This window comes from Lepidochelys olivacea (genome assembly GCF_965140295.1).
Source record: "Lepidochelys olivacea isolate rLepOli2 genome assembly, chromosome: 19".
Lineage (NCBI taxonomy): Eukaryota > Metazoa > Chordata > Testudines > Cheloniidae > Lepidochelys > Lepidochelys olivacea.
In genome coordinates, this window is record NC_140429.1 from 11,787,797 (window position 1) to 11,809,724 (window position 21,928).

The following is a 21,928-nucleotide window of genomic DNA, read 5'->3' on the forward strand; positions in this document are numbered from 1 at the left end:
AGCCTCTTCCGGAGTGACTCAAGAATATGGCACAGATTTGTTCTAAAACCAGAGTCCCAGATCTGAACACCTCCACATTTGGGGATGTTGGAAATCCAGGACTGGATGCAAGTTTTATGTGACAGCCTCATCTCCTATATTGTTCTGAAGCAGCCTCCACTAGAGACAGGGACAGGGTCGAGAGGTCAGCTGCCATAGATTCTACTCCCAGCTCTGCCACTGAACTACTGTGTGGCCTTGGGCATGTCCCCTCACCATGCCTCAGTTTCCCTATCTGTAAAATGGAGGATCACACTGAGATCCTCAGATGAAAAGTGCTCTTCAAAGTATCATTAATGCAATACAAAAATGAGTTTGGAATTGATGCAATTAATATTAAAATATTACACATTAATGCAACTAAGTGCTATTAGGGTAATTTCGCTCTGCAGAGAGGGATTGCTTTAGTAATGGACTAGTGACACTAAACAAAGTAACCAGTCACTGGACACAGCACCAGTAAAATACCCTTTTCTGTGGCCCTTGAGCACATGCTTAATGTCTCCCATATTCAGCAAAAGCATGTGCTTAAATTAAACTCCATGGGGATTCGTTTCTCTCTAGCTCCTGGGAGTTACAGCAAATGAGGGCAAACTGGCAAGTCTAGAGTTCTGCTCCAGGAAGTGACATCGCCATCTCACAGGACGTGCCGAGTGGGGTGGTACCTACTTATGTTGCGCATGGAAAAACTTGATCAGGCTCTGCAGGAAGTCTGGACCTTGCTTCGTCTGGCTCTCGTTAGCTTTCAGCAGGTACTAGAGAGGGAGAAGAGATACCGAGTTAGGATGTCGATGAGGGACTCCTCAAACGTTGGACTAGCTCAGAGGGGAGAACTGGAAGACGCCAGATTTTTCAGAAGTCCGAGTCTTCTTTTTGCCATACGGCCAGTTCTTTCGTGGTCCGATTCAGGTCTGGAAACGGTGACACCTCTAGATGAGCCTGAACAGCAAAGTTCAGCTCCAGATCTGGGTGCGAACTTACCCCCGAGTCCAGAGCGTTTTGGTTCAGGTCCCATCAGCCGCGTAGCCAGGTGGAGGGCACAGGGGGAGCGATCCAAAGAAGAGGTGCCACTCGCTGCGGCACTTTTACTCCCCCGGCGGCGCGCCGGCAGCCGGCCTCACTCGCGCCGGGTGTCTGCAGCCGCACTGAAGGTCCCGCCGCCGGGTGTCTGCAGCCGCACTGAAGGTCCTGCCGCCGGGGGAGTAGAAGTGCCGCAGCGGGTGATGCCTTTTTTGGGGCTCGCGCCCCCTGTTCCCTCAACAGGGGAAAATTTAAGAGGGGCCAAGACATTCACAAGGCGCCACTTGTGCTCAGTGGGGGAGCGGCCGCTGCCCCGCTCCCCCCTAGCTACGCCACTGGGTCCCATCTCCAGCTGAAACCCTCTGAGAGCCAGGTGAAAAAGTGGCCAGTTAAACTAGGCTTTGCCCAGCCAGATGAGTAGTGTCACGCACAGCGAAAGCGATCCCCAGTCATTTTGCACATCAGTTCAAGATCCACCAGAGCTGCCTCTAAAGCTTGGTCTCAGCTACAAAAAGCAGTTGTGTTTCACGAACACGGGCTCGAGAAGCCCAGCCTAAACCCCATGACTTTTCCTTGTGCAGCATTGACACATGTAACTCAATTTTAGCAGGTCAAGCGATAACCTAGGTCTCTGAAGGCTGTTGGGCTTTCCTTCCCTTGGAAAACCCAAAGATGCGGATTGGGAGAGCTCTCAGCACCCAAAGGTCAAGGATTGGGTCTGTGGGATTTTAACAAAGAGCGTTTTTCTCGCAAGTGTTTGTTAAGTTTTGAGTTAAATACTATGTTAACCAAAAACAATACAATTTTAAAACAAACAGTCCACATAAAAATATTATTCCTCCTTTCAATTAATCAGGTTTTACTTGTATAGTAGCTACAGTGGCATTAACCTAATAGTTCTTCAGTCATCCAGAGAGAGAGAGAGAGAGAGGAAAAAACCCAAGAACTTTTAGGTCTTCTTCATGTAAAAAGGGCACAATCCCATTTTCAGCTAACGCAGCTGTCAGTGGCTCTCAGCATTGGGCTGATGATGAATTTCTTCCACTCCAATTTTATTTTCTCATAGAAATGGCCACAGTGGATCAAACTGGGGTCCATTTAACCCAATATCCTGTCTCCAGCAGTGACCAGCAGCATCAGAAGGAGGAGCAAGAAACCCTGTAGATCATGAATAACCTGCCCCCCAAGGGGGGTTTCTTCCTGACCCTGATTAGTTAGAAGTTGGCCTATGCCCTGAAGCATGAGGATTTAAATCCTCATCACACTCTGGGTGGTCTCATTGTCCATATAAATGTTCAATCCTTTTTAGAATCCAGCAGAGCTCTTGGGTTCATTGGCCTTTTTCTAAGTAGCACAGTGTTGCAACAGCAAAGCCGGCGTTGGGCTTGGTTCGGTTCATGCCCCTGGAAGACGAGGCAGCAGCGAAGGGGTTAAGGTGGCTCTTATTAGGAAGCTCCTGTGTACATGTATTTTGGAGGCAAGGAGCATGAGGAGGCCAGGGGGAAAGGGTTGTGTGATGAGCTGGATTCTCTTTTTATACCGTCTCCAAGACAGCGGCAGAGTAGAGCATTACAGTCAGGTAAGGACGGGGAGATTTTTATTTCTCCGTCCTTGCCAGGAGCACAGCTGGAGAAATGTGTCGTGAGCCCAGAAAAGGGGGCATGGAGGATTGGTGTAATGGGCCAAAGCAGAGCTATAGAGAGCCTTTGTTCGAGGTAGGGTGGGGGTGAACGAGAGATAAAGAGGGAATATAGCTTTAATGGGCAGTACTGCTGTCGAGTGGTCAGAGGAGAAGATTGGGACTCCTGGATTCTCTTTCTGGCTCTGAGAAGGGAGTGGTGTGTCTAGTGATTAGAGCAAGAGGAGGCAGGACTCCTAGGGGGAGGGGGAGTGTCTATTCTTGGCTCTGCCACCAACTCCCTGGGAGACCTTGGGCAAATTACTTCACCTCTCTGTGCCTCAGTTTCCCCCTCCACAAAGCAGAAATTATACTTCCCTGCCTTGTGAGGTTAAATGAATTCTTTGATGAAAGCAGGAGCCTGGGGATGCAGCAGCTGCTGTCAGAGCATGCCCTGGTCACAAACAGCGGGTCAGCGATCACCAGGTGGTCTGGAGCTGATCACTCCCCAGACAGACCCCAAAGATGGTGCGGGGGGGGGGGAAATGCAGTCATGGGCATGTGCCATTTTCCCCTCCTTGTCCCCAGACCGTGACACCTCCCAAAAGGAAGAACAGGCCGTGGCTGGAGGCACATGACTCGGAACTGCCAGCACTTGCAATGCACGCTGCTGGGGCGGGGGTGGGGAGGCGCGGGTTCCATGGATCCTGGCCCCACGCTCTCAATCCATCCCCCAAGCAAACTGGGTGCCAACACCGGAACATTTGGCCACCGAGGACTTATAAAATACTGGCCAGAAAAACCACATACAGGTTCAGACTGGAATGGGGACTGCCCGGCTACGTGTCAGACCCTGTACAGCTAACCAGGAGCGGAGATTCCTTGGTTTTGGTACTCCCAAGGGTATGAGATAGACTGAGGGGAACAGGTCCTAAACCCGCCCAGGGATAGAACTGAGCACGGAGCCGAGGGTGAAATCAAATAGCCCTAATGTAGCACAGCAGGTACACGGGGGGAGCACCGCACCGCACTGGGCGGGGCGTGGGGGTGGGGGGGTCGGCTGTGAGATCCCGTGCATGCATCTTCTCTCTTTTTCCACTGCAGCCCCTGGAACAAAGCCCCTCCCTGCGGCTGCACTGCGAACACTGAGTGTTTCCATGTGCTGTTATTTATTTAACAGTGAAGCTATTCAAAGGGATGACTCAGTCCCTGGCTCACCCCCCAGAGCTCCAGCCCTCCACGTAGCCCAAAACCACAACAAGGAATGCAAGCTGCCACCGCTCCATGGCTCTTTCACTTTCCCCTCAGCCCCATCAGCAGCTCGCAAGATCCTCCCCTCCACTCTCCAGCCCTGCCAGGATTTGGCCACATGGGCGGCCCACTCCGCAGCCACAGCCTGACACTCAGTTCTGGCTATGGCAGCTGAAGCTCGTTGGAGACCCGCTCCAGGTGCAAACACTAACCATGGACCATTCCCTAAGGTGCACTTTTCTTCAGACCTGTCCTCTGTGAGGATGTTGTCTCGTGGATAGGGACTCCTGTGTGCTGTTCCCAGATCTAGGAGGGGTGTGGCTCTAGTGGTTGGAGCAGGGATTAGGAAGTCAGGACTCCTGGGTTCCTTTCTTGTTTCCAGGAGGGCAATACTGACTAGTAGTTAAAGCAGGGGAGTAGGCAGCAGGAATCCTGGGTTCCACCGCTTACCGGCTGCGTAACCTGGTTTGCTCACCTGTTAGACTGGGATAATCGTGATCGCCAAGCTGGCAGGGCCGGTTTGAGGCTTGACTCACTAACATTTGCTTCCAACGCCAATGAACAGCAATGCAGACATGCAAAGTGTTATTGCACAAAGCTGAAATCCTCCCCTCTTGGTAAATCACTCCTGGGATTTCCCCTGGCTCTTCCACCCCCCTGGAGCAGGAATCTCTTGCTCTCACCCGATTTCTGGCTTTTCCTCACAGACTGGCCAGGACCTGCAAAACGACAGATCCACACATGCCCCCCAAAAATAGCACACAATTGCATTTGTGCGGGCTTCACAAGCTTGAGCACAAACTTGGCCCCGGGCCGTGCAAGCAGCTCCTGAGATGCCGAGCTAGTCGTCAGCAGCACTAACTCCAGCTTTGCAGATACCGTGCGCAGTCGTAGGAACAGCTGGGACACAGCCGTGTGGCTATTGGTGCGTAGGACATCTTCCCAGAGAGAAGCGCAAAGATCCCCAGTCAAACACCTGGCCCTGAGTTCTGGGGAGGGTCTGGCCCCAATGAGATTTTTTTTTTCTTTCTTGCAAACAGTCCCTGCTGTGGGACAAAGTGAACGGGAAGCAACTCAGCTTGCCATGGGCTTTGCAAGGGGAAGACCATGATAGCAACTCAAGCAGAGGTGGCCCTCCGCACCCAGAGCGAAATGGGGCTGGCACTAAGCTTCGAGACACACGCCAGATCTAAAGGTGTTAGAGAGTCAGGTCAAGGCAGATTCCTAGCGCTGGCTGGAGACCACTGGGGGTGGAGGGGCGCCCCAAGCAGCAGGAGGGAGTTTTGAGTGTCAGAGAGATTGGGATATTGCCCACAGCTGGGCTGTACTCACCTTGCACTGTGAAGGGCAGGCCAGGGCCCAGGGGACTGGGCTCAAGGGGCTCCATACTCAGACAGGAAGCCGTGAGGCTCCCTAACCCATGGCCAGGATGGGGCGCTCCAGCACTTAGGCCAAGGGGGTGGAGGTGGGGGAGAAGGAGCCCCCAGCAGCAGGGATGATGGTTGGGAGGAGGGAAGAGATGGGAACCTGCCCATTCATGCCCTCGGCCTGTTTTCCTAGCACTCCCTGCTACCAGGTCCCCATGGCTGGGAACCAGGGGAGGGACACGAATTTTAGCCAGTGGCCTGGATACAGGCAAGGCAGGGCAGGCACAAGGCCTAGCAAGGCTGGCAGACAGGAGGCAGGTTGAGAGGTGCGGGCTAGCAGGGCGCAGGGGGGTGGAGCGGCTGTTGCAGAGGAATGCAGACAAGGAGCATATCCCTGTTCTAAGAGAGACATGGCCCTAAGCCCTCCTTGCCCCACACACCCTGACATGCAGGAGTTGATCCCTTGGCATATTTCTCCAGCACCCATCCCTGAAGTATCCAAGCAACAATGGCTGCTGGGTAGGGTAACCGACGGCCGATTTACTCCTTCGTCCGCTTTGATTTTTTTCTACAGATCACTGGGTTCTTCCACCAGAAAGTGCCCTGGCTAGAGCTAAGGAAGGATGGCCCAGTGATTAAGGCAGTGGACTGGGATTAGGAGGGCTGGGTTCAATTCCTGGTCCTGCCACAGACTCCCTGATTGAGACTGCGGGCAAGTCTCTGCACACCTCAACTCCCCATCCTAACTGATCCTTCCCGTCCTGACAAGGCAGTGACATACTGTGCGTGAAGGGATCAGATATCATGGGAACCACAGGAGTGTAGAGAGCCTCAGAACCCCCAGCTTCACCGGATAAAAGCACCCACGGCTGCTCCAGGCCCTACTGCCCTCCCCAGCTCCGTTCTCCAGCACGGAAAGGCCCATCACCTCGCACATCTGAAGCTGGAACATCCGGCGCTCCTTGTGTGTCTCCTCGGCGATTTCCGCTGGTGACGGCTCCGCCTGGATGACACCCGCTATCCGGGCTCGCTCCTTCTCCTTTTCGATCTTTGCTCTGCGGAGACAGGACAGCCAGAGGCAAGAGTCAAGACCGAACCAACCTCCTGTGCTCTTGGATTACTCCCAAGTTCTTGTTGGCAAGACCCAACTGGGAGAGGCACCCACTGGGAGAGGCAAAACTCTGAGCTTCCCCCTCAGCCAACTCTCCTGCACTGGTCCATACAGCCCCATCATAGAACCACGGGGTTAGAAGGGACAGCAAGGGTCATCTAGTCTAACCCCCGCCAAGATGCAGGATCATTCTCTACAGCGCCTCCTGCTAGGAGGGGCTGGAGGAGCCAGGAGATTCCCCCAAGCCAGCTCTCCTTCCCCAATCTCCTTTTAGTGCTCAACACCCAGATGGCATTAACCAGCGACTTATGCTGGAGCCTGGCCAGTCGGGAGCCTGCAATTTACAGCCGGTGACCTCGTTTGCTGACAGGATCCGGCCACCTCCCAAGCTGCAGCCCCCACACAAAACCCCTTTGTTTAGAGGAGGAGGATCAGCCTGTTCCTGCCAGAGGCAACGCGACTACTTACACTTTAGTCTCATAATCCTTCCAGGCCTTCTCAATCTGCTTCTTGTAATCCTGCAACACAGAGGGAGCAGCAATTAGCGAGGGCAGCGCCTCAGGAAAGTCAGGGACCAATCCTACTTGCCAAGGAAAAGGGCAGGCGGGCACAGAGCAGGCCTATCTCCCCCTCCTGCCAATGCAGAGCAGGGCTGGACAGCACTGCGCATCCTTTGCTATTCTTGGGTTAGGCTCTCTATACACAGTGTGACGTTGCACTCCAGATGCTTTATAAAAATATGTTTATAAGCGTGAGTATGATGTAATCGGAATATGCTTTATGCAAAAGGTCTGTTGTAAGGTATCATTACAAAGCTTCAGAGTAACAGCCGTGTTAGTCTGTATTCTCTGTGTATATATAAAGCCTGCTGCAGTTTCCACGATATGCATCTGATGAAGTGAGCTGTAGCTCACGAAAGCTTATGCTCTAATAAATTGGTTAGTCTCTAAGGTGCCACAAGTACTCCTTTTCTTATTACAAAGCTTATAATCTACCGAGTGTGGTCATCCTATTTGTATGAATGTATCATTCTTGTACCTGAAACTAGGAATAAGTAGCATAACTCTGAGGTCCTACTGTAATTATGCAAAGTGTGGGCCATTAATGTTGGTTTAGAATCTTGATGGCTCCCATTGACTAGAGCAATTGGTTTGAAATGATTTATTTACCTGCAGGCCTTCCTGTGTACCTGCGGGCCAGCCCTGGAAGAATGGAGGGGGTATCACAGGACATGTGACCATGTCACAGGATACTGGAATCCATCTTAAACCTGATGCTTTTCCATTTAGAAGGAGGGGTGGAAACCCAGAGAGACAAAAGATTCCTGCCTTGTGCCAAAGATATAAAAGGGGGTGGAACAGAACAAAGGGGGTCCCAGTCATGAGAAAGCCCCTGCTTTTCACCTAAGATGCCTGCTGGAACTAACAAGAACTGTACCAAGGGAAAGGATTGGGCCCAGACTAGGAAGGAGTCTAGTCTGTGAAATAAACTTATTGGAACAGCTCTGAGGGTGAAATTTACCTGTAATCAGTTTCTTAATGTATTAAGCTTAAACTTGCATGTTTTGTTTTATTTTACTTGGTAACTTACTTTGTTCCGTCTGTTATTACTTGAAACCATTTAAATCCTACTTTTATACTTAATAAAATATCACTTTTGTTTATTAATAAACCCAGAGTAAGTGACTAATACCTCGGGGCGCAAATAGCTGTGCATCTCTCTCTATCAGTGTTATAGAGGGCAGACAATTTATGGGTTTACCCTGTATACACTCTATACAGAGCAAAACGGATTTATTTGGGGTTTGGACCCCATTGGGAGCTGGGTGTCTGGGTGCTGGAGATAGGTGACCTGCTGAGCAGTTTTTGGTTAAACTCTGAAGCTTTGGGGCATGTGGACCAGACCTGGGTGTGTGTTGCAGCAGGCTAGAGTGTCTGGCTCAACAAGGCAGGGTTCTGGAGTCCCAAGCTGGCAGGGAAAACGGGTTCAGAGGTAAATTCAGCATGTCAGGGGACAGTCCCAAGGGGGTCTCTGAGACTACTGAGAGACCTTTCACATAAAGTTACATCATATTCACACTTAAACACATATTTTTATAAAGCATATGGAGTGCAACATCACACACAGTCCCATCCATTCACCTCCATCCCGGCCTGCTGTCCCCACCACCACTGTGGTCCTGGGCTCCCCACACACTTCTGACTCTAGCAGAGCACAGATGTGGAAGCATGACCCAGCAGCGCTGCAGCCCCGAGGCCACTCCACCCCCACCGGAGTCAGGTCAGGGGGGACAGAGGAAGGGACAGCCCCCCCTGCTCTACACCCCCACCGATCAGGTGGCAGAAGAGACTGCCTGGTATTCTTAGTCCCCTACCCCAAGGGATGGGGAGGAAGAAGATTGTTGGGTCCTCAGCCCCACCCCACCACCAGGTACAGACCGGGTCACCCCGAAGGGCACATCTGCTTCCCGGTGCCACATCACAAGCCCTGCTATGTGAAGGGAGACGCTTTAATCAGATCACAAGGCAGAGGCGGAACCTGCAGAAAGACCCATGTGAGTCTCAGCTCTTGGGGCCAGTTCTAGCCAGCAGCGGAAGGCAAAGGCAGGGATGGATGGGAAAACGTGGTGGGTCAGGGGAGAAGTGGTTTGTTGAGGGACAACCAGCTTTTCACGCTACAGGAGACAAGAGCCAGAGTCCCCAGTCCAGAGGGACCCATTTGGCAGGCTCTCTCAGGGCGCAGCTCGGGAGGCGCCAAGGAGATGGGACCAGAGAGCCAGGGATGGGGGAGGGAGTTGCGGTTACCATTTTGCCAGCCTTATTTCTTCCCCTAGGCCCCTCCCTGAACCCCCTAACCCTGCCCCCCCGGGGAGAAGGCTGTGCACACCCAGACCACCCCGCTTGAGCCAGGCATGCAAGACACTAGACATGTCAGCGGCACCCAGATCTGCCCAACCCCGGGGGACATTCGCAACATGCCCGAGGGCTGCAGCTGCTTCAGCCACAGCTCTGAGCTGCCCTCCAGAGAACGCCGGTGCAGGACTGGCCTCCAGGATCCCCTCATGACAGGCACAGGGTGACAGGTTCCCAGGGCACAGGAAGACATGTCTCGTGTTCCCCAGGTATTAGCAGACTGGGGCCTGCTAGGAGCTGGAACTGGAGAGAGTAACAGCCCCTCAAAGGCTTTAGCCCCGTAACACCTGCCAGCCGGGGAGAGGCCCTTACAGGAGAAGGGACAAACTCTGCTGCTGGTCGAGTCTGGCCCAAAGCAGAGTTAAGAGGTTGCTTTGGGGGGAAGGATCATCTCTTGGGGGAGGCCCTGGACTTGGGTCCAATCCCTGCCTCTGCCACAGGCTCCCTGTATGACCTTGGCCACCTTTTGATTGCTCCGTGCTTCAGCTTCCCCAACCAAAACAGAGACCAGGCTGCTCTAGTTACCCCATCGGCTCTCTGAGGCAGAGCCGGTCTCTCACCCCATGTCTGTGCAGCTCCGAGCACAACGGTCCCAGCTCTCAGCTGGGACCTCCGGGCACTTATAAGCCACACAAGAAGATTACTAACGCAACTCCCAGGAGATGCTCTTTGGTCTGGTCACTGCGGGCCCTGCTGCAGGACTGGCTGTGGCCGGAGGGCCATGTGACTTGCTAGGCAGCTCTGTCTCCTTGCTGTGATCAAGGTGCGGAAGGAAAGTGCTTTGGCTGTGATGGGAACCCTGCTCCTTTGGTCGGGGGAAGGCAGGGCGCTCCAGTGTGGAGGGCTGCTCTGAGCAGTCCATAAAAGCCTTTGGCAATGAATAAGCAACAATAGCCAAGGCATCTCCCAACCTCAGATCCTGGGGTGCTCAACACCACCAGGGAGCAACTCTGAACTGTCCATGTCCTCACCCCAGCAGATGTCTACACAGTGTGTTGTAACAGGAACAGGGAGCTAAGGAAGGTCAGGGCTTTCCCTTCCTGACTCCCGAGATCTGTAGCAGGGCAGCCCGTCTCCCGTGGGTCTCAGGAGACTGCCCGAACGCAGTGGGTATGAGCATGAGCCATTGCAGAGCCTCACAGAGGTGCTGCACTCAATCAAGGAGGAAACACAGGGGAGCCATCTACCATAGGTGGAAGGACCCACTCCTGGCAAGGAGTTGGACACACAAGAATCATAGAATATCAGGGTTGGAAGGGACCTCAGGAGGTCATCTAGTCCAACCCCCTGCTCAAAAGCAGGACCCATCCCCAATTAAATCATCCCAGCCAGGGCTTTGTCAAGCCTGACCTTAAAAACTTCTAAGGAAGGAGATTCCACCACCTCCCTAGGCAACGCATTCCAGTGTTTCACCACCCTCCTAGTGAAAAAGTTTTTCCTAATATCCAACCTAAACCTCCCCCACTGCAACTTGAGACCATTACTCCTTGTCCTGTCCTCTTCCACCATTGAGAATAGTCTAGAACCATCCTCTCTGGAAGTACCTCTCAGGTAGTTGAAAGCAGCTATCAAATCCCCCCTCATTCTTCTCTTCCACAGACTAAACAATCCCAGTTCCCTCAGCCTCTCCTCGTAACTCATGTTTTTCCAGACCCCTAATCATTTTTGTTGCCCTTTGCTGGACTCTCTCCAATTTATCCACATCCTTCTTGTAGCGTGGGGCCCAAAACTGGACACAGTACTCCAGATGAGGCCTCACCAATGTCGAATAGAGGGGGACGATCACGTCCCTCGATCTGCTCGCTATGCCCCTACTTATACATCCCAAAATGCTATTGGCCTTCTTGGCAACAAGGGCACACTGCTGGCTCATATCCAGCTTCTCGTCCACTGTCACCCCTAGGTCCTTTTCCGCAGAACTGCTGCCTAGCCATTCGGTCCCTAGTCTGTAGCTGTGCATTGGGTTCTTCCGTCCTAAGTGCAGGACCCTGCAGTTATCCTTATTGAACCTCATCAGATTTCTTTTGGCCCAATCCTCCAATTTGTCTAGGTCCTTCTGTATCCTATCCCTGCCCTCCAGCGTATCTACCACTCCTCCCAGTTTAGTATCATCCGCAAATTTGCTGAGAGTGCAATCCACACCATCCTCCAGATCATTTATGAAGATATTGAATAAAACCGGCCCCAGGACCGACCCTTGGGGCACTCCACTTGATACCGGCTGCCAACTAGACATGGAGCCATTGATCACGACCCGTTGAGCCCGACAATCTAGCCAGCTTTCTACCCACCTTATAGTGCATTCATCCAGCCCATACTTCCTTAACTTGCTGACAAGAATACTATGGGAGACCGTGTCAAAAGCTTTGCTAAAGTCAAGAAACAATACATCCACTGCTTTCCCTTCATCCACAGAACCAGTAATCTCATCATAAAAGGCGATTAGATTAGTCAGGCATGACCTTCCCTTGGTGAATCCATGCTGACTGTTCCTGATCACTTTCCTCTCATGTAAGTGCTTCAGGATTGATTCTTTGAGGACCTGCTCCATGATTTTTCCGGGGACTGAAGTGAGGCTGACTGGCCTGTAGTTCCCAGGATCCTCCTTCTTCCCTTTTTTAAAGATTGGCACTACATTTGCCTTTTTCCAGTCATCCGGGACTTCCCCCGTTCGCCACGAGTTTTCAAAGATAATGGCCAGTGGCTCTGCAATCACAGCCGCCAGTTCCTTTAGCACTCTCGGATGCAACTCATCCGGCCCCATGGACTTGTGCACGTTCAGTTTTTCTAAATAGTCCCTAACCACCTCTTTCTCCACAGAGGGCTGGCCATCTATTCCCCATGTTGTGATGCCCAGCACAGCAGTCTGGGAGCTGACCTTGTTCGTGAAGACAGAGGCAAAAAAAGCATTGAGTACATTAGCTTTTTCCACATCCTCCGTCACTAGGTTGCCTCCCTCATTCATTAAGGGGCCCACACTTTCCTTGGCTTTCTTCTTGTTGCCAACATACCTGAAGAAACCCTTCTTGTTACTCTTAACATCTCTCGCTAGCTGCAGCTCCAGGTGCGATTTGGCCCTCCTAATTTCATTCCTACATGCCCGAGCAATATTTTTATACTCTTCCCTGGTCATATGTCTAACCTTCCACTTCTTGTAAGCTTCTTTTTTATGCTTAAGATCTGCTAGGATTTCACCGTTAAGCCAAGCTGGTCACCTGCCATACTTACTATTCTTTCGACACATCGGGATGGTTTGTCCCTGTAACCTCAACAGGGATTCCTTGAAATACAGCCAGCTCTCCTGGACTCCTTTCCCCTTCATGTTAGTCCCCCAGGGGATCCTACCCATCCGTTCCCTGAGGGAGTCGAAGTCTGCTTTCCTGAAGTCCAGGGTCCGTATCCTGAGCCAACCCCAGACAAGGACACAGCAACATTAAATGGCAGCCTTCCTTCCTGGGTTCCCCCCTGCCATCTTGCACCTCCACACATCAAGTGCCCACCACCTGAGTGGGATCTTACCAGCCGGCCATCTTTCAGCTGCCCCTTTAGCAGGCTCTCCATGGGGAAGGAGACGATGTTGTTCAGATTCTGCACCTGGAAAATCCAGCAAAACAAGGACTGGTTACAAAGCGGCTGGTGCAGGCCCCTCAGCCCTTAACGGCACCGGCTGCCCAGCCACTGCACCCATAGGACAATTGGTTTACCAGCAGTACCTTATTTAGCCACTAGGTGCCCCCAGGTGCTGGAGTGTGTTCCAGGCAGGGTGCGACCCCTGGTAAGCAAGGGAGACAAAACTGGTACTCAAGCTAGGTAGGGGCCTGTTGGTGTGTGCGACTGACTACAGAGGAACCGCCCCTGCTGATGGGTCCTGGAGTGCAAATGTCCCTTGGTGAATCTGGAGCTGGAGACTAGTGGACACACTGCACGATGCTCCCTTCATGTCAATCTGGGGAATGACATCCTCTTGTTGAGACAGTATGTGGGCTGTATTTAAAAAGCATAGCCACGAGGCTTTGGCTGCACAACTTTCCTGTGGCAGGTTGTTCCATAGGCCATCTGAACACTGCAACTAACAATAGAAAATATCGCTCTGGGCTATTCATTCGTTGTATCATAGCAGTGATTGAAGGCCCCAATGAGAGATAAGAGCCATGCCAAACACATATATTGAAAAGAAGGTCTCTGCCCTGAAGAGCTTACCAGCCAGGTCTAACAGGAGAGACAACAGAGGAGTACGGCAGCCAGACAAGGAAGTAACACCGGCTAACAGCAAGAGGATTACCATCAGATTACCTCACAGCACACCAGCGGCCTGACCTTAGACCAGTGTTTTGGAGGCATCACCGCAGCGGTGGGTTTAAAGGAAATCTTTGTATTACAATCGGGGCCTCTCGGCATTATGAAGATCAGGGCATTGTTATGCGGTGTACTGCACAGACACTTAGTGAGAAACAGACAGTCCCTTCCCAAATTGCTCACAATCTAAACAGTCAGACAAAAGAGCAAGTGGGGAAACTGAGGCACAGAGCAACAAAGGGGCTTTCCCAAGAGCACACAGCAGGTCAGTGGCAGAGCCAGGTCTCCCAAATCTGAAACCAGTACCATCCCTACCAGACCACAGCGTAACAGCCCTCTTCTCCTCCTCCCAGGACTGGACACAGGCAGGGTACACTGCACCCTGCAGCTTCGGGATCAAAGAGGTCAGGCAAGTCCCATCCCTGCTAAGTATTAAGAGCCAGGGAGCCAGGCAGGTTCTGGCCACCTGGGAGAGCTGGCATGGATTTAACCGTTAAGATGAGGGGGAAGGGCCCACTTTGTGCCAGATGTAGCTGGTTAGCTGGGGATGGCTGCAAGATGTCTGATGTGGGGCTGTTACCACAAACCACGTCAGTGGGAGGTTAGTCCAAGCACCCCTCCCACCCCCATGCCACCCCGAAGGCAACGATCAAAGCAGTTCTCCAGGGGAGGAGAGCGGCACAAAATTAAATGCTGCAGCAGAGAGCGCGAGAAGCTGCCAGCACTGCTACACAAGCCTCTTCCCAGCATCGGAAGGAACCTGGAACGTCCCTCCGAACAGGCTTCCAGTGGGACACCAGCTCCCTGCAGCCAGAAGAGTTTCGGGGGACAGGAGGGGGAATAGGGGCAGTTTCAAACCATCACTGGGGTTCCTGTGAATCCTTCACTGGCATCTCTCATGTGACTGGGGGGACATCCATGTTGGAACGTGAAACCACAGCTCTGATCCCACATGGGGTGTTTTCCAGGGGTGCAGGTGGGGAAACGGGAGGATTAGGACAGCAACCTCCAGAAGCTCAGAGATGGGGGGCAGGCGCAAAAGGCCATCAACCATTCCGCACTTGATGTTGCGTTTTGACTGCAAGCCAGGAGGCTCAGCTGCAGAGGGAGGATGGCCTAGTGGTTAGAGCCCTGGACTCAGGAGATCTGGGATGAATTCCTTAGTCCCCAGACTGTGTGTGATCTTGGCCAAGCCATTGGAATGCTCTGTGCCTCAGTTCCCCATCTGTAAAACAGGGATCGCAATCCTGCCCTACTTCCTCGGGGGAGGATAAACTCTTGAGTGTTTATGAGATGCTCACACAACCAGGATTTTAAGATCTTTGGGACCAGAACCGTCTGTTTGTACAGCACCTAGCACAACGGGGCCTGATCCACGACTGAGGGGGTTCTTACCCACAGCCCTAATGCCAATGCCTGTGCCTTTCGCACCCTCACCGAAGAGTCACACGTGATGCCGGCCTATTGGGATAGCACCACTGATTTCCCCCCCGCCTCTCAGATAGCCACCACTGATCTCCCCCCACTTTGACATTTAGCACTTTACAAATGCTAATTAACCCTCACAACCCCCGGGGAGACAGACAAATGTTGCATCCAATGAAGTGAGCTGTAGCTCAGGAAAGCTTATGCTCACATAAATTTGCTAGTTTCTAAGGTGCCACAAGTCCTCCTTTTTTTTTTTTTTTGCGGATACAGACTAACATGGCTAGTACTGTGAAACCAGACAAATGTTTGTTTGTTGGGGGGGGACGACTGAGGCACAGAAAGCCAACACAACTTGAGAACGTTTGTAGAGAGCCAGCAGCGGAACTGGGAAATGGTCCCTCGAGTAGCCATCCCACACTGTAACTATGATATCAGTCACTCTCCCTCTCAGAGATGGGAATGGAACCCGGGTGTCCTGACACCCAATTCCTGCCTACTCTAACCACTAAACCACCACGCCTCATTATGAAGTGGTATTCGGGGCGGGGAAGCGTGGAGGAGAGGGGAACTATTGGCCAAGGTTTGGATGGGGGGAGAGGGAAAGCAGAAACACTGGCAGAAAAAGAAAGTTAAAGCAAACCCAGAGGCCTTGGCTCACTGAGTCAGTGGAATCTGTGTCGCTTTCCAAGGCAAAGCGGGGAAGAGGAAATACTACAGGGAGACCAGGGGTGGAGGTGGCATAAACACTGCCAGGAATCGAGAAAGGAGCGGGATACATTGCACTGAGAAAACACGATTTACTGCTGAAAGTTACAAGCCTGCACACGCCCAGCCAGGTAAATGAATGCAGCCGGGGACCAGAGCTGCGACCCACACACAGAACGCAGCCTGAAAGCATTGGGCTCCGGGGGGCTGACTGCAGCACGCAGAGGCAGGGGGCAACTCTGAACACACCTGCTGGGATGGCTGCAGGTTGCCACCCCACTCACCCAGGCTCAGGCCTGGATTGGAGCCCAGGAATAGTCCAGCTTTTCTGGAAGGTCCCCATGACCCTATTTCAGCACTTTTCTCTTTAATCTGCTCCACTGGCTCAACTCACCCCTCCCCAAACACTTGACTCTGGCCTAGAATGGGGGGCTGAGAGTCAAGAGCGAGGGGTATGGCCAGAGCTGTGTGGGTCGGGGTGAGGAGGGAAGCCCAGGGGCTACAATAGCAGGGGGGCTGCGGGTCAGGAATGAGGGGCATGGCCAGACTTATGTGGGTTGGGGGAGGAAGCCCAGGGGCTAGAATAGCAGGGGGGCTGTGGGTCGGGAGTGAGGGCATGGCCAGAGCTGTGTGGGTCGGGGGGGGGGGTGCCCAGGGCTCGGGATCAGGATTGAGGGCCACTGGCAGGGCTGCGTTGCAAAGAGCAAGGGGGGAGTCTATGGCCCCATCCACCCACTATGGGGCTCTAAAGCGCTCATCCCAATTTCATAACCTCACTTTCACCAAGCGACCAGCTTTCCGAGGGGCCAGTCTGGCTCCACGGCTGTCAGAGGAGTTTTGCAACAGGCTCCAGCAGAAGCAGGATCTCACCTGAGCCTCCACGCACCCACTACACTCTCCCCTCCCATGAATGAACGGATGAACTTTTAAAGAGCATCCCCTCCCCCACAGGCAGAAACACCTGGCACTTGCCCAAAGCCAGCCCCAGCTGTTGCGGGAGGGGGCCGTGATCAGACCTGCTTTGTGCTTCCCCACAGGGGAGGTCTCTGGGGTGGGGTGGGGCGTGGCGTGAAGTGACTGGGCACAATGGGATTAGAACCATTTTAAATCATTAGACCAGGACTCCTGGCATCAGGGCCCAGTCTGTCTACCCCAGGGGACCCATGTGCCAAGAAGGCCTGGACCACCTCAGTGCACTGGCTCAAGCCAGCTGGAGCGAGCAATGCCCTCCTGGCACTGGCTGACAGCACAGGGTACCACGGAGGGGTCATGCTTTCCTGCCGAGTGTTATGCAGTAGGGGGCCAGGGAGGGGCTTACCCCTCCCACAGGGGCTAGAGGCAACGTTCTCCACTTCTAAGCATTTATACCACACCCGGCGCAGAGGAGGAACAGGGTCAGCAGCAGGACACAACCACGGGGCCACAACAGGGGAATGTAGCTGGGGAAGGCCCAGGGAAGCCTGGTGAGCAACTGAGTTTGGATTGCCCAGGGAGCGACAGGAGCAAGCAGCATCCTCCCCTCTTGAAGGGAATCCAGGTGCCAGCACGTAACCTTCATACCCTGCTATCTGGGTGCTCGCTTGTCTCTCTCTCACTCTCACACACACACACACACACACACTTCTCTGGCCTGCAGGGATTCACCTGCCTGGAAAAGCACTCGGAGCGGGGAAGGGAGCAATTAAGAAGGTCCCACTGAGTGTCTATTTCACACAGCTGAAGGGTGTGCATACTCAGGAACAGCGAGGAGTGCAGGTCATGCAAGTGCGTGTGTATAAGTGGAAAGACTCGCCTCTGCCCCAGCCCGTTAACCAGAGCAACCAGTTCTACGCCTTTCCCAGGACAGCTCCTCCAAGATCCCTGCTTAATTAAGTTCTGCTGAGGACAAGGAGGGGGTGGAGAATTTCCAACCAAATGAAATGTTGACCCAAAACCGAGGAAAATTTCATGAAGCTTTCTTTTCCTCCCCCAATTCCCCTCCCCCCCCATTTTCTATCGGGGCTACTGAATGCGTTTGCTTCAGGCTTCCCGTTAACAGACCTGGGGGAAACGCTGTCTGAGGTGGGATGACAATGCAACCCCATTGACTTCCACCAGGGAGCGCGGGCAAGAGGCCAGGCTCTTCCCACTGACCGCATTTCTCACGGACCCAACTTCCTCGGGGTGTGGGCTTGTTAGTCCAAAGCATCATGGGATCCGATCTCTTCTCAGCACAGATTCCACCATGTAGGGACTGAAAGGTCTTGAAGGAACCAGATTTCAGGTTAATTTGGCCTCAGGCAGTTTGGCATTAAGACCCCCACCTCTTTAATTAGGTTGATATTCTATCCATTGTCCCCACTCCCTTCGGCTCCTTCCTTCTGACAGGCCTTGCTGTGTTTTGATTCCCTTCTTGGCAAACAGGATCATAGGCAGTTTCCACGGTATGCATCTGATGAAGTGAGCTGTAGCTCACGAAAGCTCATGCTCAAATAAATTGGTTAGTCTCTAAGGTGCCACAAGTACTCCTTTTCTTTTTGTGAATACAGACTAACACGGCTGTTACTCTGAAAAGGATCATAGATGCTTTTGATGTGAAACAGATATCGGCCTCCTCCCACCCCGAGTCCTTGTCCCAGCCAGGGTAGGAGATAAGCCTCTGATACAGGATATTCAACAAATTCTACACTGCTCGATTTAGCAAGCAACGAGGCAACCGCATCAGTGGTGTCCTTGATCTTTCCTGAACCCGGAATTGGCTGGGAGTGTTATGGAGATTTTCCTCCAGCTAGGCCACGAGAGGATGCATGCGAGACTGACAGGGAATTGGACCACAAAGGCTTTAAAGCTTATAAACGACAGTAACAGCCAAGAAAAGCACTTGGTTAATTACCTTTCCCTCGATCAGCAGTACCGTGTTGGGCCCAACTTAAGCTAAAATCATTAGGAGATTTGCACTGCCAAACAATGCCCTATTGTCCTGAATGCTCGGAGACTGGAAAGGTCGTGTTGCAGGCTAGCCTGAGATCTGCTCCTGTATTGTCCGTGCGGCGTGTGCACCTGCCTTTTGCCCTGGGCATATAGACCTGCCTCCACATTATTGCATGAACTCAACATTCCTGCTGGTACCCCTGGACACACAGCAGGATGAGCCAGTGCGTACGCATCAAAGGTACACTCGTGTCCCAGGCAAGTACCCGTATCAACAGGATGCGCGCGCACAGACCCCCAAGGGAAGTGCACGCACGTCTGAGCTCTCCCTACCCCGGTATGTATGTGCATGTTCATGTTAAATGTCGCATGCATGACCTGGCACAGGTGAATGCAGGATTCCCTGCAGCGAGATCCGTCGGTTCCAAGAGGAAGAAGGTTTTTCCACCAGCTAAGAAACAAGAGAGTTTCCCCTCAGGTTTAGTGATGTTGGAGCACATCCAGACTCTATGCGGGAGACACACAAAACTGGCCAATTTTTAAAATGATTTTAGAGCAGCCTGGATCTGAGCCAAAGAGGGAGACCCAGAGATCTCTACACCCTAGAACTCAGGAACGTTCACGCCATCCCCTTACCCCCAACATTTACGCTTTAAGGGATTAACCCAAAGCCCATTGAAGTCAATGGAAAGATTCTCAGCTTTCACTGGCCTTGATGAAGCATTTGGATTCAGGGCCCCAGTTCAAGGTCACTGAAAAGACAGGGTCAGACTCCGAGCTGGTGCAAATCAACAGAGCTACACTGACTTCAACAGAGCTACTCCAGTTTACACCAGCAGAGGATCTGACTCAGCTTCTGGATTGGAACTGCCCCCAAGCCCTGTTGGGAATTGGGATCCGGTGGCCTGCTTGGGTCTCGTCTCTTGTTTCAGTATGATCCATGAGGGTCCCAAGCGGGACCAGGCCACTGTGCCTTGACATCACAGGTGGCGGAAAGCCACCCAGCATATCCCTCGGGCTATCGCATGGAGATGTTTCATCATGATGTGGCTATGGGGTGTGGCAGGATAGACACCCCAGTGTCATGACGGAGGTGGGGAGACTTCAGAAGGGCCACCATCCTACACTGGGTCCCCAAAAGAAGAGCTGCCCCAAGACACAGGTCTAACAGCCTCCCCACAATCACTGTACGCTCTCTCTGGTATCACACCCCTCCCTCTGCTTCCTGGTCCCTTAGCCAGAAGTGCCCACGCAGATCACTCTGTTCACACTGTCTCCTCCCCGGTCACCAAGACGGGGGAGGGTGTGGGGGGTGTGGTGTCAGTGAAACACAGAGGGTGCAGGAATTGAGAGCAGCAGCTCCTTACCAGGTTCTTGAAGAGCGCGGTCACTTCTCTGGTGAAGACCGCCAGGTTCAGGAAGCCGGTGGAAAGCTCGTGATTGTTCTGAGACAGGTGGTTGTTGCCGAAGTTCTCCAGAGATTCACTGTACTGCTCCTCGTTCTCGACATGTGCTGCGGGGAAGAGACGACACCAGTGAAACCCAGGACAAAGGTCTACGGAGACTCCATGTGCTGGCAACGAGCAGCTGTGATGTTTCCCCCCAGACAGCAGTACTGTGCGGTTGTCTACAGCGCCTCCTGCTGGGAGAGGCTGTGAACAGCCAGATCCAGCCAATGCGCCTTTCTCTCTAGCACCCCCTGCTGAAGTAGATGCAAGTGTAATGCCGACAGACCCTGGTTGTCGGCGGGCGGGATCAAACCGGGGACCTCTGGAGCTTAGTGCATGAGCCTCTACCGTGTGAGCTAAAAGCCAACTGGTTCTTAGGTAAGGCTGTAGAGCAGACTCATTTTGTCTCTCTCTCCAAGTGGTCTCAGTGCCAATAGACGGGACAGAGCACCACACCCAGGAGGTGTGTGGGTTACACAAGCACCCCTGAAGCTCGTGCTCATGCGCCATTCTCTACAGCACCTCCTACTGGGAAAGGTGGGAGGAGCTCGGGATTATGAGCTCCACTGTGAAGAATGAGTGAAAGTTCATGAGACATCCCAATGACCCAACCACAGGTGTTGATGGGAAAAGATGCAAAAGCAAGACAGAAAAACTGAATTAGTCCAAACAAAAAGGCCTCCTGCTAGAACTCAACGCCTGTGTTCAGATCACACCTGGCAAATGACAAAACATGAGACCAGAAGTTAAATGAACCAAAATTGGTTTGTTGGTTATTAGGCCTAATTGATGGGGAGGGGCTAGTCCACCCACACTCCCTTTGAGGTCTTTAAAGAAAGACTTTGGGGAGAAAAACTGGCTACTGGAGCAAGCGTCACCATCATGGCCACCACCCCTCCATCTCCTGGGACCCTAGGCCTTCATCAGCCACCCCTCCATCTCCTGGGATCCCAGGCCTTCATCAGCCACCCCTCCATCTCCTGGGATCCCAGGCCTTCATCAGCCTAATCCTGAGAGGTGTCCTGACTACAGCGAGCCAGAGAGACACACCCAGATAACATCGTCACCTCCAGCTGACTCCCAACCACCACCTGGGATGAGACTTTGTCAAACACACACCCAGTGTGTCCTTTTCCTAGCCCTCACCTTATTTCTTCTCTTTCTCTGCCCCCGCCCCGCCTTTGGCCTTCTGTCCAGCCTGCCAAGACCGTAGATTTTACAACACTGCTATGAGACTGTGCCCCAAAAGAGGTGACTAAAAGCAACGCCTTACCTCACCCCCCGATACTGGTACAAGTTTGCCAGGTCTCAGAGTGGCTGATCAGACCGCGTGCTGGGTCTGTGCTAGGGTTGCCAACTTTCTAGTCGCACAAAACCAAACACCCCAGCCCCGCACCTTCCCCAAGGCCCTGCCCCGCAGGCCCGCCCCCCACTCACTCCATCCCCCCTTCCTCTGTGGCTTGCTCTCCCCCCCACCCTCACTCCCTTTCACTGGGCTGGGGCAGGGGGCTGTGGGGCGGGAGAGTGTGAGGGCTCTAACTGGGGTGCAGGCTCCAGGGTGGGGCACGGAGTTAAGGTGAGGGCTCCGGCTGCGGGTGCAGGCTCTGGAGTGGGGTTGGAGTGCGGGAGGAGGCTCCAGGCTGCGGCCGAGGGATTCAGAGTGTGGGAGGGGGCTGCGGGTTGAGGCAGGAGGTTGGGGTGTGGGAGGGGGTGAGGGCTCTGGGCTGGAGGTGCCGGTTCTGGGGTGGGGGATGAGGGGTTTGGGATGCAGGGGCTCCAGGCTGAGGGTTGGGGCCACTGTTCCCTCTCAGCTGGGCGCGTGC

At 53.2% G+C, this 21,928-nt stretch overlaps 1 protein-coding gene across 1 annotated transcript in view; it reads right to left on the reverse strand.

Moving 5' to 3' along the window:
- Positions 1–21,928, reverse strand: part of ASAP3 (ArfGAP with SH3 domain, ankyrin repeat and PH domain 3) — a 72,478-nt gene that overhangs the window by 28,676 nt on the left and 21,874 nt on the right. The window contains exons 3-7 of the mRNA XM_084652348.1: positions 20,025–20,170; positions 12,838–12,912; positions 6,875–6,924; positions 6,224–6,350; positions 709–794 (exon numbers count right to left, since the gene is read on the reverse strand). Of these exons, the coding sequence (XP_084508474.1) occupies positions 709–794; positions 6,224–6,350; positions 6,875–6,924; positions 12,838–12,912; positions 20,025–20,170 (484 nt within the window). The remainder of the gene's footprint in view (positions 1–708; positions 795–6,223; positions 6,351–6,874; positions 6,925–12,837; positions 12,913–20,024; positions 20,171–21,928) is intronic.